Source organism: Aquarana catesbeiana, linkage group LG07 (assembly GCF_042186555.1).
Source record: "Aquarana catesbeiana isolate 2022-GZ linkage group LG07, ASM4218655v1, whole genome shotgun sequence".
In the NCBI taxonomy this organism is placed as follows: Eukaryota; Metazoa; Chordata; class Amphibia; order Anura; family Ranidae; genus Aquarana; species Aquarana catesbeiana.
Genome location: NC_133330.1, coordinates 22342922 through 22361404, shown reverse-complemented (window position 1 = coordinate 22361404; position 18483 = coordinate 22342922). Strand labels below are relative to the sequence as shown.

The window sequence follows — 18483 nt, the reverse complement described above, 5'->3', positions numbered from 1 at the left end:
GGTATACTATTACATACAGATCCAGGTAATCACGGAAAATATCGTTGACGAAATGTTGGAAGGTTGCGGGAGCGTTGCATAATCCAAATGGCATGACAAGGTACTCGAAGTGCCCGAATCGAGTACGGAAGGCTGTCTTCCATTCGTCCCCTTTTCTGATACGGATCAAGTTATAAGCTCCGCGGAGATCTAGTTTCGTGAATATGACTGCGGTTCCTAATCTTTGAAAAAGTTCAGGTACTAAAGGCAAGGGGTAACGATTCTTAATGGTGATCGTATTCAGCTCCCGGTAATCGATGCAGGGACGTAACGAGTGGTCCTTCTTCTTGACAAAGAAGATGCCGGCACCGGCTGGGGAGGTAGAAGGACGAATGAACCCTTTTTCCAAGTTTTCATCTATGTAAGTCTTTAATGTGTCTAACTCCTGCTCAGTTAACGGGAAGATTCTCCCAAATGGAACTTCAGTACCAGGTAACCGTTCTATAGGACAGTCATACGGCCTATGAGGGGGCAAGGTTTCTGCTACTTTTTTACTAAATACATCCAGGAAGTCCAGATAAGCTTCAGGGACGGACTGACGTAGTTCAGCATCTGAGTCCAAGCACAGGAGTTGGGAGGTCATGTCAGAAGATTGCTGTAAACAATGCTGTTGGCAATACTCAGAGAGAAATTTGACTTCTCCTGTGGCCCAGTTGATACTGGAATTGTGGGCCTGCAGCCAGGGCATCCCTAGGATAATAGGGAAGAGAGGAGAAGAGATGGCGTCCAGACGCAGAAGCTCCTGATGGTGGGTACCCATGGTGGCCAGCAAGGGGACGGTCTCTTGAGTGACGGGGCCGGAACTAAGGATGGATCCAGCCGCTAGATGGACAGCAAGCCCCTGAGCCTTAGGTTGAAGCGGAATACGATGGTTGGCAGCAAAGGTCAAATCGATGAAACCGCTGCATGCGCCGGAATCAATAATTACTGACACTGAAATACTCCCTCTTGGAAGCTGCAGAGTGAAGGAAAGAGTGAGGTGAGAACCAAGTTTAGGTAACACAGATGCACACATTGAAGAGGCAGAACGACACTTATGCATCTTGTTGGGGCAGGCTCTCACATAGTGCCCGGATTCACCGCAGTATAGGCACAGGTTGTGGTTTCGTCTGCGCATCTTTTCCTCTGGAGTAAGCGTAGGCCGGAGCAGACCGAGTTGCATGGGTTCAGGGGGTTCTGGAGTCGAGACAGATGAAGCCGGAGGAAACTGACTGACCGGACTGGGAACCTTGGGTAACATCCAGGTGGGACGAAGGTGGCTGGTAGACCTTTCTGACCGACGTTCTCTTAGGCGACGGTCAATCTGGATGGAGAGATCGATGAGGTCTTTCAGAGACTGAGGTACCCCCACTCGAGCCAACTCGTCCTTGAGTGGGTCAGATAGCCCCATTCTGAACTGATGACGCAGGGCAGCGTCATTCCAGTCCATATCGGCGCTCCAACGTCTGAAGTCGACTGCATAATCTTCGGCCGCTCTGCGACCCTGTTGCAGAGAGTGCAGTGCAGCTTCAGCAGTCGCTGTCAGTTGGGGATCTTCATATAATTGGGACATGGCCCTGAAGAAATCGTCTAGGCTATCTAGGGAGATAGATTTTTGCTCCAGAAGGCGGTGAGCCCAGGTTTGTGGCTCACCTGTCAGCAGGGAAATAACAAAGCCTACTTTGGTCGCTTCCAGTGAAAACGTGCGGGGTTGCAGAGCAAAGTAGAGTTCACAGGAATTGCGGAAGGCACGATACTTGCGTTCACCGGCAAACTTCTCGGGAGTGGGTACTCTGGGCTCTGGAGGAAGCATTACTACGGAGGGTACAGATTGGAATCCAGCAGAAGACGCCCCCTGGGGGTTGGAAGAGGAAGATAAGGCCTGGACTTGTTCCTCCAATCTTGAGTAACCTTCCTGAAGGCTTTTCACGGCCTGGGTAAGTCCTGCCAGGTGTCTACATAGTTCATCCATGGGGGAGGCCCCCTGCCCGGACTCAGTCATGGCTGCCTGATACTGTCAGACTTTTACTTACCAGACTGATGAGTCCGCTTGGGCAGAGGGTAGACTCCCTTACTTATCCGACTCACAGCCCCTGGTAGAGCAGACAGGAGGCACGAGAGTGCGGAATGGTATGAGAGCCTGCTGAAGAGATCCAGGTACAGGATGAGAGATAATCTTCAGACAACAGGTCAGTAGTCCATAACACTGGGAACAGGTGCTGAGCAGGAGCAAGACAGGCAGATCGGGACACAAGCAGGGTTCGGCAACAGACTGGCAGCAAGGTACAATAGGAGCAGGCAGAAGCGGAGTCAAACAGGCCAAGGTCAGGTACAGGCAGCAAACAGGAGAATCCAAGGGCAATCCGGGTCGTCAGGAGATCAGGTAAACAGGAAAACAAGACAGGAAACAGGAACTATGGCACAGGAAGCTGATGATCAGGCAGCACTGAACAGAGTGCCTGACAAACCTAAATAGGCCGGCTTGGCGCCAAACGGCGCCCACGTGCACGCCGACTCTCACAGGCTCGCCCCAAGGCGGCCAATACCATGACCAGCAAGGTGAGCTCTCTGACACTGACCATCTCTTGTACCATGTCTACAGTCTCTGACCATCTCCTGTACCATGTTTGCAGTCTCTGACCATCTCTTGTATCATGTCTGCAGTCTCTGACCATCTCTTGTACCATGTCTACAGTCTCTGACCATCTCTTGTACCATGTCTGCAGTTTCTGACCATCTCCTGTACCATGTCTACAGTCTCTGACCATCTCTTGTATCATGTCAGAAGCCTCTGATAATCTCTTGTATCATGTCGTCTGCAGTCTCTGACCATCTCTTGTATCATGTCTGCAGTCTCTGACCATCTCTTGTATCATGTCTGCAGTCTCTGACCATCTCTTGTATCATGTCTGCAGTCTCTGACCATCTCTTGTATCATGTCTGCAGTCTCTGACCATCTCTTGTATCATTTCTGCAGTCTCTGACCATTTCTTGTATCATGTCTGCAGTCTCTGACCATTTCTTGTATCATGTCTGCAGTCTCTGACCATTTCTTGTATCATGTCTGCCGTCTCTGACCATCTCTTGTATCATGTCTGCAGTCTACTGGTGGAAGGGAGCCAGTTGTGGGACTTTCACCTAACCTATCAGGAAGGTGCTTGTGGATAGGATCCTACCCATGGGATTTAAGGCAGAGGATATTGTTGCTCTCATCAGCCCGGCAGGTTCCTATGAATATGATTTGTCATTCATGCGTCCAGAATCACTTGATCTGTTTTGGAAATGGTATGAGCATGTGTATAGGGGCCAGCTGGACTGGAAGGGGCTTGTCCCCAAGATAATATCACGACAGCCCTTGATAAAGAATGTGACTATCCTGATGAGGAATGAGTCTATACCCCCCAAAGATTTATGGGTCTGGTTGAGGAGGTTTGGTAAAACCTTGCCCCCTAAAAAAGATTATGGATGATAGAGGAATCTGGATGGGTGGGTGGTCGGTGTCAATGGGGTTGAGTGTGTGAGAATGTGGTCAAGCATTTGCCCTCCTCTGCCTTTATTGGTAGAGACAGGATTACTATCTTCTACACTGGTCAACCTAAGCTGTGCCATAAATGTGGAGCCAAGGGACATTTTTCCTCTTCCTTTCCAGAACAGAAGTTGTTCTTTGTGTCAGGAACTGGGGCATCTGGCAAGGGACTATAACATCATTAAATGTAACTTGTGTGATAAGGTTGGTCACCCTTATAGCCAGTGCCCTGAGGCTTTGCACAATAAATCTGACTTAGTAGAGAAATTCTTCCGTCTGGATAGAGAAGAGTCTGGGTTGGCTGAGGTTGTGTCAGGGTCCAAGTGTCTCTGTCCCATCAGAATCTGTGGTGTCAGTGTCCCCCTAGTCTGTGGTTCCCCAGTCAGTGTCAGAAAGTGTGGTTGTCAAGTCTGTCTACACCTGTTGTTTCTCCTAAAGTAGTGGAGGGTGCTGGATCAGCGTGTATGGTTGTGGCAACCCCTTTTCCTTGGCGTGGCAAAAGTGCGGCTGGAGGTCAGCAGACACAGAGGGGTGGAGTGGGTGATGGATTGGATGATGGTGGGGTGGGGGGAGCTAGGAAGGGAATGACAGTGGCTGGTGCAAAACACAAGGTGAATGATGTGAGGAGAGGGGTTAATGGGGGGGGGGGGTTGAAATCGGTAATGAGGGTGGAGGTATCAAATAAGTTTGAGGTGTTTTCTGAGGTGGAGGTGTTGAGGGTTCATCTGCTGAAAAGTCGGTGGCTTCTTTGGAGCAGGAATCGCAGAGAATATTAAAATGTGTAGGGTCTCCAAGTCGAGAGAGGGGTGAGCAAGCTAAGAAGCATGTATCTAAAGCAGGGGCCCTCCTACTGTTGCGAAAACTACAAGTCCCATCATGCCTCTGCCTGTGGGAGTCATGCTTGTAACTATCAGCCTTGCAATGCCTCATGGCACTTGTAGTTCTACAACAGCTGGAGGGCCGCCAGTTTGAGACCCCTGATTTAAAGCATCCTGAAGGCAGTTAAATCTCAAATGTTTTAGCCTGGATTGTGTTTAAGTTGAGCTTAGAGGTTTTTTAGTCTGTTTCTTTCTATGTTATTTTGACAGAAAGCTGTTTTCTTAACCTGCTGATGTAAGCACGCTTGTTTTTGTTTAGTTATTATTATTGTTTAGTTATTATTTTTTTTTATGTTTGATTTCTTTTTTTTAACAAAATTTACACTCTAATGTCCCTATCACAGTCACACACTGTTATTATTATACATAGCTATGTTTTGTGCAGTTGGGGGGAAGCTCACATATTGTTCAGATAGGGAACTGAGCTGTGAACACCAGTGCAGTGTTTTCCTGTAGACCACCATACTGCTCTGTTAGCTGAGGCTCACTCCGGTCTTGTGTCTTCTTCTATGATTAAAGAAATTCTTCCTCTGGTGGAATTTTATCTGGAAGGAGGGATTTCTGATGAAGAGGCCATGTCACTCATCAACCTGGAAGCTCCTCGAAGTCACCCCAATAAAGACAAGTGGCAGGAAATGTCCTCGGCTGGTATCCTTTGTACTCAAAGTGATTGTTCTCTTTTTTTATTTTTATTTTTTTTAATTTTTGTTAATTTACCAAAGTAAGGGGGTTGTGTACGCAGCCATCAGGTCTCTGGGCTCTTTCCACCTGGGGGATGAGGGAACCCAGCACATAGTGGTATATCAAGCCAGGAGAAAATTTCTGTGGGTCCTGACAGTGGGGTGATTGAGGACTGACGGACGTATTACGACTTGCAGGAGGCATCTGTCCATATATAATGAGGCTTACTCGGATCTTTTTAAAGAGAATGTACGACTTTCTTTGGATAATCCCTTCTACTCCCAGCATGCCTTTTAATTTTTGCTAGTGTCCTAGCAGGATGGACACCTCTTCTGCGGCTCTGTTGAGAAGAGTTTGACATGTTTTTACTTTTAGTGATTAACTATGCAGTATTTATAAAGTTTCCTGAAGAAGCCATAGGTTGGAGAAACATGTAGAGATGAATACACTGATTTTATCACTGTATGGATTTTTCATGATGGTTTTTACATGAAAATGAATGCCATTTTAATGTTTTTCGATAAAATTTTTTTATATATTCACTGTGTTTGGCACCTAAAAAAAATCCCATCCTTTACTCTTCCTACCTACTTTGGACACAGCACGAGTTTGTCAGCAGGTTCGCAGCCAATGATTTTTGGCTGCGAACCTGCTGATGGCTGTGGCCAGTCACAGCACAAATCTGGCTGGTTTCTTGTCCCTGATTTATTGTACCATTCAGAACTGAAATCAGGAAGAAAAGCCAGCCAGTCTGTAAATGAGTAAAATCAGCACACATACACGTGTTAGGCACACAGTTAACCCTTTGATTGCCCTCCTGATCACCCCCATCACCCAGCCAGTGCCATTAGTATAGTGTCACTGTACAGAATTATCACTGATCACTGTATTAGTGTCACTAGCGACGTCAGTTATTGCCATATCGTTCGCCATATTATCACAGTTGCACTATAAATCGCTGATCACTGCCATTGGCATGCATTAAAAAGGGGATTAATTCCAGAGATAAAACAATAATTCTCCCGCTCTACAAGAGTCTGGTCCGGCCACACCTGGAGTATGCTGTCCAGTTCTGGGCACCAGTCCTCAGGAAGGATGTACTGGAAATTGAGCGAGTACAAAGAAGGGCAACAAAGCTAATAAAGGGTCTGGAGGATATTAGTTATGAGGAAAGGTTGTGAGCACTGAACTTATTCTCTCTGGAGAAGAGACGCTTGAGAGGGGATGTGATTTCAATATACAAATACAGTACTGGTGACCCCACAATAGGGATAAACTTTTTCACGGAAGGGAGTTTAACAAGACACGTGGCCACTCAATAAAATTAGAAGAAAAGAGGTTTAACCTTAAACTACGTAGAGGGTTCTTTACTATAAGAGCGGCAAGGATGTGGAATTCCCTTCCACATGTGGTGGTGTCAGTGGGGGGGGCATCAATAGTTTCAAGAAATGCACCTGAACGACCGTAACATACAGGGATATACAATGTAATACTGACATATAATCACACACATAGGTTGGACTTGATGGACTTTTGTCTTTTTTCGACCTCACCTACTATGTAACTATGTATTACTAGGGTCCATATCCTGGTCACGATCAGAACTATACTAGTGTCCTTAATAGTATAGTGTCCCCAAAAACGCATTTATTGGATTTTTTATAACAAAGTACAAAATATATATATTTTTTTCCCCAAAATCTTCATGTGATTTGGGTACATTGTTGCATGACCGAATCTTGTAGAGCGGGATAATTCTCTTTTTATCTCTGGAATTAATCCCCTTTTTAATGCATGACAATGGCAGTGATCAGCGATTTATAGTGCAACTGTGATAATGTGGTGAACAATATGACACTAACTGACGTCGTTAGTGACACTAATACAGTGATCAGTGATAATTCTGTACAGTGACACTATACTAATGGCAGTTACCAGTTAAAGTAGCACAGTGCCGAATAGCAAAAAATGGTCTGGTCATAAAGGGGGTAAAACCTTCTAGAGTTCAAATGGTTAAAACGTATCACAAACTGCAGAGTTTTGAGTTGATGGCCTTAACGGGAAGAAAAAAAGACACGCAGACACTGAGACTAGATGATGACGAGCCCCTCATGGATGATGACCCCTTCACAGCAAAGTTAAGTTTTGAGGTAAGTGACCAGTTCCAAATGTAGAAGATGTATGATGGCGCAATCAGGCCATGGTGTCGGCTATAAAAGTAAAAAGAAAACTCAAGTTACCCAAAACAACTACAGCAAATAGTTGCACACCGTGTATAAAAGCTGAGAAATGATTTGTGACTCTATACAACTGTTTTTTCTCCTGCAGCAAGGCGGCTCTGAGTTTGTCCCTGTGGTTGTGTCTCGCTCGGTCCTGAGAGCCATGAGCAGGAGGGACATCATGGTGAAGCGTTGGCCGCGCCCTCTGAAGTGGCAGTACTTCCGCTCGCTGCTCCCCGATGTCTCCATCACCATGTGCCAGTCTTGTTTCCAGGTATGAATTGCCTCTCTCATTCCTTTCCTGATGAGAAAGCATTTTATGAGTCCAGGACCTGACCCCTTTCCCCCTCCAGAAAAAGAGGACCCAAGTTTTTTTTTTCTTGGTTCAGACTGGCTCCGCTGGTCTTTTGAGTATCGTCAACTATTGTATTTTTTTCACAAAAAAAGGAAAGTGCACCAAAAATGAGCCACGTCCATAAATCATTGAGGATACAAAATAAGGTAGTACTGAGTATTACCAGGGAGGCGGACTTTTTAGGCTAAGAACCAGTGGAGAAGATATAGCAGTATAAAAAATATACATTTATTGAAAAATACAATATCTAAAAAACAATGACAATTGTAACATATAGCATCTATGATTATTGTGTAGTGAGCCCTTGTATGTCTACGCGTTTCACCGTTAGGCTTCCTCAGGACACGGCCAAGGTTCACAGATGAGACAGAGAAGGAAATATGTCTCTCTATCTTAAATTGGAATGCAAAATTATGCAAGTCACGGTTGTATTTTTTTCAGTTTTTCAGTTTCATTTCTTTTCTCCACCCTTTGTTGCACCTCTGTGCTGCTGATTGCCTGCAGCCTCTGCAGCCACTCTCTGCCTACAGACACTTCAGCAATGGCTGCATGGCATTTGTCATGGCGGGTTTCCTGCTGGTGACAACCGCGGACCATGCCTGTGTGATTGTGTGTTCAAACGGCTTCGGAAGCCTGTGTGACAAGGTGAAGACATTGAAAGTCCGGGGACAGAGCATTGTCACCCTATAACAGGAAGTGCCTGAACAAAGACCGTCATGGCAGGATTACCGGGGATTATTTTAATGAAAGTTTTCGATTTTAAAATATATGCACCATAACTTTAAAAAGCTTGGTATAAAGAATGCTAAATAATGTTAAAGTTTATATGATATTTCTACTCCTTAGTATCCTGTGTTAACAATTTATTTAAAATTGTACCAATACAGACAACACATGTCGTAGAACAGGGGTCTCCAAACATACTAAACAAAGAGCCAGATTATTGTCCTTCAGGCTTTAAGAGGGCTGGACTGTGGGCAGTGAGAGAAATAATGTCCTATTGTTGGTATTCAAGGGACAAATAGTTGCCCCATCATTGGTGTCAGTGGGAGGAATAGTGCCCCTTCATTGGTGTCGGTGGGAGGAATAATGCCCCTTCATTGGTGTCGGTGGGAGGAATAATGCCCCATCATTGGTGTCGGTGGGAGGAATAGTGCCCCATCATTGGTGTCGGTGGGAGGAATAGTGCCCCTTCATTGGTGTCGGTGGGAGGAATAGTGCCCCTTCATTGGTGTCGGTGGGAAGAATAATGCCCCATCATTGGTGTCGGTGGGAAGAATAATGCCCCATCATTGGTGTCGGTGGGAGGAATAGTGCCCCATCATTGGTGTCGGTGGGAGGAATAGTGCCCCATCATTGGTGTCGGTGGGAGGAATAGTGCCCCATCATTGGTGTCGGTGGGAGGAATAATGCCCCATCATTGGTGTAGATGGAAGGATAAGTGCCCCATCACTGGTGTCAGTGGGAGTAATGGAGCCCCATCATTGTTAGGGTTGCCACCTCATCCATTAACCCAAACACATATAAATTACACAGGTTCTGAGGCTAATTTAATGCAGATAAAGCAACAAGTGAGTTTAATTACCACCTTAATCAGCCACAGAACCTGTGTAATTATTATGTGTTTGGTTTTAAAGGGATGAGATGGCAACCCTAATTGGTGTTCATCGATGGAATGGTGCCCCAAGATAAAGTCAAGCAAAGGGCCTCATGTGGAGAACACTGTCATAGAAGAATATTTAAAAAACAAAAAAACAATTAAAGCCCTTTTTCTTAACAATTAAATTAGCTTTTTCTTGAACTAGTAATAATGTATTGCATATTTGTTTCTTTTCAGTATTATTATTATTATTATTATTATTATTATTATTATTATTATTATTATACAATTCTCTTTGACATACATTAGGCCTGCTGTGACCTTATATAAACTTATAAGAAGATTAAACCAGGAGGTGTATTAACACTCACTGGGGGGTGATTTACTAAGAAGAAGGCACTGCATCGGTTCATACATTAATTGGTGCACCGGAAAAGTTATTACTGTAATTGAATGTGCGAACCGACGCACGTTGAAGCGCAAATAGCGATAATAAATACCCGCATATGTAAACTGCAACTGGCACTAGGGTAACCGCGGTTTTCTCACTGATAATCGCGCACGCCCAATACAATTGGTTAATTTCTCATTAGATGTGTCTTGTTAGGCAATTAGTTGGTGTTCTCAGTTAATTAAACCTTTTGATGCTAATCTCATGCCTATTACTTCTAATATATCTATTGAAATGTGTTTTTTTTTTTTTTTTCTTTTTTTACCCAAATCTTTCAATATATTACAAAGAACAGAGAAGTGTTTCTAAACCCAATAAATTTAATATTTTCAGATCTTGAGCTTTAAAAGTGACCATACACTGCAATCAGTTAGATCTTAAATAAATTAGATTTAGTGCAAGAGCCCGTTTGATTTGCAATAATGTGAATTAATTGTTCAAGTGCGTCTTCCTATTACCTATTTTGCCTAAATATCGAGTTGTACAGAGATTGGCTAATCAGATTGCATAGTGCATAACCATCTTAAGTGCCAAATTTGGAATGTAGATGTGCCACGACCCACTTGTATTTTCCTAACAATATCTTTTGAGCATTATACAAGGCACATAAAAAAACACTTTTTTTGAAGACATGTCAGAGTGATCAGGAATCTTCAAACTACGGCTCTCCAGCTGATGTGGAACTACATATCCCATGAGGCATTGTAAAACTCTGACATTCACAGGCATGACTAGGCATGATGGGAATTGTAGTTCCTGAACAACTGGAGGGCCATAGTTTGAAGACCCCTGTGCTTGGCCATTATGCCTTCAGAATTGGGAGTGTGGCATCTACCCAACTTCTCTCTGCTGGTGGACACAAGAGCCTACATCTATAGATATATCTATATATACACACACACTGACGCAGGAAGCAATATACATTGGCCCGGAAGTGAATCTGTACACAGGAAGTAGGTTTGTATTTTGAGGTCAAATCATTTAGACCTACACACATGACCCACACAAACGCCACCCCATGTAAAAATAGATTAAAAATGATCTTAATTTGCAAATAAGGATCATCTCTTCCTCAGAGAACAGTGAGCGGGGCATGGTGGTGGGAAGAAATTAGCAGCAGTACCAGCAACTTCCTGGAGGGGCGTGATGTCATTCCTGTGTGCTGGCCACCGCTTCCGGGTACCAGATATGCGCCACGGGTACATACCTCCACGCACAAAGCAGTTGCGCATCTCAAATACGCAGCAGTCGCGCATCTTGATGCATTTGGCGCATCTAGCTGCAGGAACCCAATTTTTTTTTTCCCGTCGGCGCTCCTGGCTCCTCCTCTTCATCGGCTCCCCCCACGGAGACCTGCATTCCCAGGGGGCACACGTGCAGGCGTGCTCACAAGTCCCACTGCTGCATCCATTGATACAGACAGCAGGGCTTGCCACCCCTCGCTCCTGTGTCACTAGATTTGATTGACAGTAGTGGGAGCCAATGGCTCCTCCTGCTATTAATCTATCCAATAAGGACCCGAGACAGCAGCTGGAGCCACTGGGTCTGTGCTCAGCGCTGGAACGATCGGGCTCAGGTAGGAAAAAGGGTGGGGGGGGGGGGGGAGGCGGCAGCACAGAAGGTTTTTCATCTTAATGCATAGAATGCAAAACCTTGAGACTTTACAACTCCTTTAAAAGGGGTCTACTATTTGAGCCACCTCCTCTCAGATGGGAATCTCAAAACAAGCCCCTAACCCCTTAATGGACATGGTCAAAAGCATGGACCCCTGAAAATTAATTTCCATATTTAAAAGTATGTTACTCCTCCCTTCCTCAACACAACTGGCTTACAGGATAAAGAAGAATTGGTAGAGCGATATGGGTACTATGGAGGATGAGGAATGGAGTGACGTAAGAGTAAGAAAGTGTCGCCCAAATTGTCAGATCGTTTTACGCAATTGTTTATAATACACCGCTCCTATCTCACCCCTCTTAGACTGGCCCGTTACAAACAACAACAAAAGTATTTTATGCCCGATGTGTAACCATGCTAATGGCTCAATCTACCATTTGCTCTGGAGTTGTGCACTCATACGAGGCTATTGGACACAAGTAGTCAAATTTCTCCATGACGCTATGGGCTCCACCCTAAACCAGGGGTAGACAACCTTGGCCCTCCAGCTGCGGTGAAACTACAAATACCACCATGCCTCTGCCTCTAGGAGTCATGCCTGTGATTGTCAGGGTCTTGCAGTGTCTCATGGGACTTGTAGTTTTCACCACAGCTGGAGGGCTAAAGTTGCCGACCCCTGCCCTAAACAATGCCCATTGGGAATATTTCCTGAACCAGATTTAGATAAATTCACCAAAGACCTTCGTCCAGGAAACTTCATTTATAGCCAGAAAAGGGATGGCCCAAAACTGGATGAGAAACTTACCCCCTGAATCCAACACTTGGATACATGAAATAAACAATACTTTGTAGAAAAACTTTATTATATTTAGAGGGACATCCCCTGTGGATGTATAAGAATATTTTATAGGGCAATCTTCTGAAACTTGTGTCTAAACACCTAATCTCCTCGACACAATCCCATAGTCTTTCACTATAGACTTCGGCTGCACATATTGATAACCATGTTTAATGCTCTGCACTAACTTTTTTTACATGTCCTAATACTGCTAGTAATTCTTTGGTCTCTCTGATAATTTATATGTGGTGCCTATGTGCTATTGATGTTATTAGGGGACAAACAACCACATATTTTTTTTGCAGTTTATGTATGTACGAATGTAACTCTGCATTAGTTGTACTTTGTATTACCCTGTAAGAACACGTCTCTTAATTAAAGTTCATGATTAATGTAAAAAACGTGCATGCAGAAATGCGTCAAACAGATCCGGAGTGCGTTTTTGTGGTGTGTGTGAACCAGCCCCACTAGCACCAATGTCCATACGTCATCCTTTTTGGGAGGACCCAGGGGTGTTAAGCCGGCCATTGGTTGTAGGAAATAAAATCACATTATCTATGGCAAGGGTCTTCAGACTATGGCCCTCCAGTTGTTCAAGAACTACAATTCCCATCATGCCTAGCCATGTCTGTGAATGTCAGAGTTTTACAATGCCTCATGGGATGTGTAGTTCCGCAACAGCTGGAGGGCCGAAGTTTGAGGATCCCTGAACTATGGCCTATCTTTCTTTATAAAGCCCATTAATTGATCCAACCTGTTCAGGTCTTGTCGTACCTCATTGCTCCATTCCCTTTGTAGTTTGTCCCTCCATGCTGACTTGAAACAATATCTTTTTTTTTTTTTTTTTCCAGATGTTTCACACAGAGGACTACGAACTTCTGGTCCTGCAGCACAACTGCTGCCCCTATTGCCGGAAACCCATGGAGGACCCCAGCCAGTGACATTCCCCACCTGGACCATATATACCAGCACTAATAGTCAATCCATAATTAAAGTAATATTTTTATATAATTTATTAAATCTTTTTTCTACATACCGCCTGTGTCTGGTTTGTGCTAATTATGTCATCTGTAGGAAAACTAGCTGTGAAAAGTGTTGCCTCACAGCCATGGACAATCATTTGGGTCCAACTTATGGTTCTGCGACCCCATTTTATTCATTATTATTGAAAAGGGGATGATTCTCTGTCGTGCCAGCATTGTGTTTTTGTTTTCTGGATAACCATGGGAATTTTGGAGGGTTATAACAGTACTTTACTACTATTTGGTGGGTGTGGATGGAAAGAGCTGGATTCTTTTTGTTGGTTCAATTTCACAGTACAGAATGGACATATACAGTGGATATAAAAAAGTCTACACACCCCTGTTAAAATGTCAGGTTTGTGTGATGTAAAAAAAATGAGACAAAGATAAATAACTTCAGAACTCTTTCCACCTTTTAATGTGACCTCTAAACTGTACAACTGTTGAACAACAAACGGAAATCTTTTAGGTGGAGGGAAGTAAAAATAAAACAATAAAATAATATGGTTGCATAAGTGTGCACACCCTTACACTAATACAGTGGAACCTTGGATTACGAGCATAATCCGCTCCAGGAGAATGCTTGTAATCCAAAGCACTCGCATATCAAAGCGAGTTTCCCCATAGAAGTCAATGGAAATGAAGATAATTAGTTCCGCATTGACTTCTATTACATGCAATACCGCATGTGGCCAGAGGTGGGGGGAGCGCCGGAGAGCCTTGGAAATACTCGGGGACAGCTTGGCTGAACTCAGAAAGTCTCGGAAACACTCAGGAACTGAGCGTTTCCAAGTCATTCTGAGTATTTCCGAACGGCTCTGAACCGTTCCGAGTGTCCCCGACGCCCCCGCACCTCTGGCCAAATGCGGTACTGCACTGCCAATTAGCTTGAATTCTGCTCGTTTTGCAAGACAACACTCGCAAACCGAGTCAGAATTTTAAAAAATATATAATTTGCTCGTCTTTCAAAACACTCATTAACTGCATTACTCATAAATGAAGGTTCCACTGTACTTTGTTGAGGCACCTTTTGATTTTATTACAGCACTCAGTCTTTTTGGGGATTCTATCAGCATGGCACAACTTGATTTGACAATATTTGCCTGCTCTTCTTTGCAAAAACATTCCAAATCTGTCAGATTGCGAGGACATCTCTTGTGCACAGCCCTCTTCAGATCACCCCACAGATTTTCAATGGGATTCAGGTCTGGGCTCTGGCTGGGCCATTCCAAAACTTTAGTCTTCTTCTGGTGAAGCCATTCCTTTGTTAATTTGGATGTATGCTTTGGGTCGTTCTAACGCTGAAAGGTGAAGTTCCCCTTCATGTTCAGCTTTCTAGCAGAAGCCTGAAGGTTTTGTTCCAATATTGACTGGTATTTGGAACTGTTCATAATTCCCTCTACCTTGACTAAGGCCCCTGGTTCCAGCTGAAGAAAAACGGCCCCAAAGCATGATGCTGCCACCACCATGCTTCACGGTGGGTATGGTGTTGTTTTGCTGATCTGCATTCTTAGGTTTGGCGCAAAAACATCTTTTGGAATTATGGCCAAAAAAGTTCAACCTTGGTTTCATCAGACCATAACATATTTTCCCCACATGCCTTTGAGAGACTTCAGATGTGTTTTTGCAAAAGTTAGCCGGGCTTGGACATTTTTCTAGGTAAGAAAAGGCTTCCATCTTGCCACTCTACCCCATAGCCCAGACATTCGATGAATATGGGAGATTGTTGTCACATGTACCACACAGCCAGTACTTGCCAGATATTCCTGCAGCTCCTTTAATGTTGCTGTAGGCCTTTTGGCAGCCTCCCTGACCAGTTTTCTGCTCGTCTTTTCATTTTGGAGGGTCGTCCAGTTGTTTGTAATGTCACCGTTGTGCCATATTATCTCCACTTGATGATGACTGTCTTCAATGTGTTCCATGGTATATCTAATGCCTTGGAAATTCTTTTGTACCCTTCTCCTGACTGATACCTTTTAACCATGAGATCCCTCTGATGCATTGGAAGCTCTCTGTGGACCATGGCTTAAGCTGTAGGATGCGACTAAGGGAAAAGTCAGGAAAGACCTACTAGAACAGCTGAACTTTATTTGGGGTTAATCAGAGGCACTGATGGCAGGTGTGTACTGACTCCTATTTAACATCAGTTTGAATGTGATTGCTTAATTCTCAACACAGCTACAACCCCAGTTATAAAAGGGTGTGCACACTTATGCAACCACGTTTTTTCTAGTTTTTTATTTTTACTCCCCCCCCCCCCCCCCCCCAAAAAAAAAAGATTTCAGTTTGTTTTTCAATTGAGTTGTACAGTTTATAGGTCACATTTAAAAGGTGGAAAAAGTTCTGAAATGATTTATCTTTGTCTCATTTTTTTTTTTTTACATCACAGAAACTGGCCAATTTAACAGGGGTGTATAGACTTTTTATATCCACTGTATATTGAGGACAGCAGATCTGGTTAGGTAGAGGGACCTCCACTGGTGCCTTAAAGCAGGGGTCTCCAAACATTCTAAACAAAGGGCCATTTTATTATGTTTCAGACTATTCCCGGACTGCGGGCAGTGGAAATAGTAAATGGTAGGGCATTAGTACCAATGGGGAAAATAGTGCCCCATCATTGGTATCAGTGGAAGGAATAGTGACCCATGGTTGGTGTCCATGAAAGGAATAGTGCCCCATCATCGGTGTCAGTGGGAGAAATAGTGCCCCATCATTGGTGTCAGTGGGAGAAATAGTGCCCCATCGGTGTCAGTGGGAGAAATAGTGCCCCATTGTTGGTGCCAGTGGGAGGAATAGTGTCCCATCACTGGTGCCAGTGGGAGGAATAGTGTCCAATTGTTGGTGTCAGTGGGAGGAATAGTGCCCAATTGTTGGTGTCAGTGGGAGGAATAGTGCCCCATCATTGGTGTCGGTGGGAGGAATAGTGCCCCATCATTGGTGTCGGTGGGAGGAATAGTGCCCCATCATTGGTGTCAGTGGGAGGAATAGTGCCCCATCATTGGTGTCGGTGGGAGGAATAGTGCCCCATCATTGGTGTCGGTGGAAGGAATAGTGCTCCATCATTGGTGTCATTGAATGGAATGGTGCCCCAAGGCTCGTATAAAGGCAAGCAAAGAGCCACATCCGGCCTGTGGGCCACAGTTTGGAGACCAATACCTTAAAGGATAAGTTCATTTTAAAACAAAATGCAATTAATATTTTTGCCCCCTTCCCCTGACCTAACATAAACCACCCTCCCCCTCAACAGTTGTATACGTATCTTGATCTGATGGCCATGGTCCCACTGTTTTTTTACATTCAGCACTGCAACTCTTCACTATCCTGGCTGTTGCTGCACGTTACAGCCCTATAGACTTTTATGGGACCATCTCCAATTGTCTCTGGCATCAGGACATGACCTCAAAGAATTTGATAGGACTGTAATGTGCAGGCATGGGCAGAACCTTCAGGACCATGTCCTTCAGAACAAAGTAAGTATAAATCTATGGGGGGGCAAATAGGCTAAAGGCATAAAGTGCATTTATCCTTAGAGTAAAATCCATAAGTTTGGAGTAGTGCCAAACCAAAGGTGTTTGAATTCATACTTTTTTTTTCTTCTTTAAAATCCAGGATAAAATAAGCCCACGCAATTTGGAGGTTTATAAAGCACCAGCACCAACCAATCTTTGGAATAAGATTTGGAAACTCGGCTCCTGAAAGCTGCTTGAGAAGGAGCAAGCTCTACTTCCCAACCTTCCAAAGTCCTCCAGGCTGTAAGACCGGTGCCCACAGCCTCTTCTGCCTCACATTCTGGCAATTGTAGATTCTCGAACAACATCAAGTCCAGCAGAGAGCCCAGAGCTCTGCATTGGACATGATGCAGAGGGACAGTCCACTGCTGGAGTGTAGGGCAGTAGAAGAGAGCCCCAGCTGGCAGGGGATCGAGTAAGCAAAACTGCTCTTTAACTCACCTAGATCTAAACAAGCATTTAATAATGTGGGGACAGCAAGGGCGCATTCTTATTTTCTCTGGAGATGGGCCTTCCCACTTCAGCTAAAACAACATATATTTTTATTCTATCCCAGTTGGAAAATCATACCTCCTGTCCCAATGACCGGAGGCAAGAAACAAGGAGACGTCCCACTAGGGACAAGGCTTAGCCAATATACCATCTGCAAAAGCCTCCCAGGGAAAGACAGGTCAGCTATGATACTAATGATCGGATTAGGTGCAAAGTAGCTCATGTACAATTCAAACATGGACCTGCAGAGGGCTGCGTCTGTAAATGTTATCCCAATATATACCTGCAAGCTTCAGCATACAGCCCTACATGCAACCTGCCTATTACCGCATCCACATCCTTACCCGACCTATAGGGTTATTAGTCACAACCATCTCTGAAAACTTGTATCACCCCAGCCATGGTACAAGAAACTGATAAACCCCCTTCATAGTGAAATGGTTGACCAGTTTGGTGTGGAGAAACTTGGGTAGCCTTACAGAGACTTGATCTCAGTCTTACTGAACACCTTTGGGTTGTATTGGAATGCCCATTGTGAGCGAGGTCTTCTCATCCAACATCAGTACTTGACCTCACAAATTAACTTTTGGCTGAAGGGGCACAAATTCCCACAGATGCACTCTAAAATGTTGTGGGAAATGTTTCCACAAGAGTAGTAAAGGAGGGGCAGCTCCATATACTTTAATGGCTATAGGTTTTGGAATGGGATGTCCAATAGGCTTGTATGGTTGTGATGGTCAGGTTGTCCTCAAGCTATTGGCCATACATTGTTTGATGACCTGATTTGATCCATTGATCATGGAAGAACCTTTGACATTGGGGTTAAACACAAGCAACCAACCTTTTTATGGTAGGGCCAGGATTTCTGTTGTCTAGGAGAAATACACCATGCATGGTGTACCATGGAACCACAATGATTGGTGGACATGGAGAAAAATTAGTTCTACTGAAGGACATACACTTATTCCAATATTTCTTTATTAAGTTCGTACATAATAACAGAAGAACATACATAAAAAGTGATTGAAAAGGATCGTTTCTTATTTTTTAAAAAGAAATATATCATACTTGCCTCCACTGTGCAGCTCGTTTTGCACAGAGTGGCCCCGAACCTCATCTTCTGGGGTCCCCCGGCGGCTCCTCCCCGCATCAGATAACCCCCTAGGACAGTGATGGCGAACCTTGGCACCCCAGATGTTTTGGAACTACATTTCCCAATGATGCTCAACTACACTGCAGAGTGCATGAGCATCATGGGAAATGTAGTTCCAAAACATCTG

At 44.3% G+C, this 18483-nt stretch overlaps 1 protein-coding gene across 1 annotated transcript in view; it reads left to right on the top strand.

The window, feature by feature from the left end:
- Window positions 1-13216, top strand: part of IFT122 (intraflagellar transport 122) — a gene marked incomplete in the record, with an annotated part of 109271 nt that extends 96055 nt beyond the window's left edge. The window contains 4 exon segments of the mRNA XM_073591881.1: window positions 4942-5070; window positions 7177-7253; window positions 7432-7596; window positions 13032-13216. Coding sequence (XP_073447982.1) covers window positions 4942-5070; window positions 7177-7253; window positions 7432-7596; window positions 13032-13121 — 461 coding nt within the window.
- Window positions 13217-18483: the final 5267 nt, after the last annotated feature.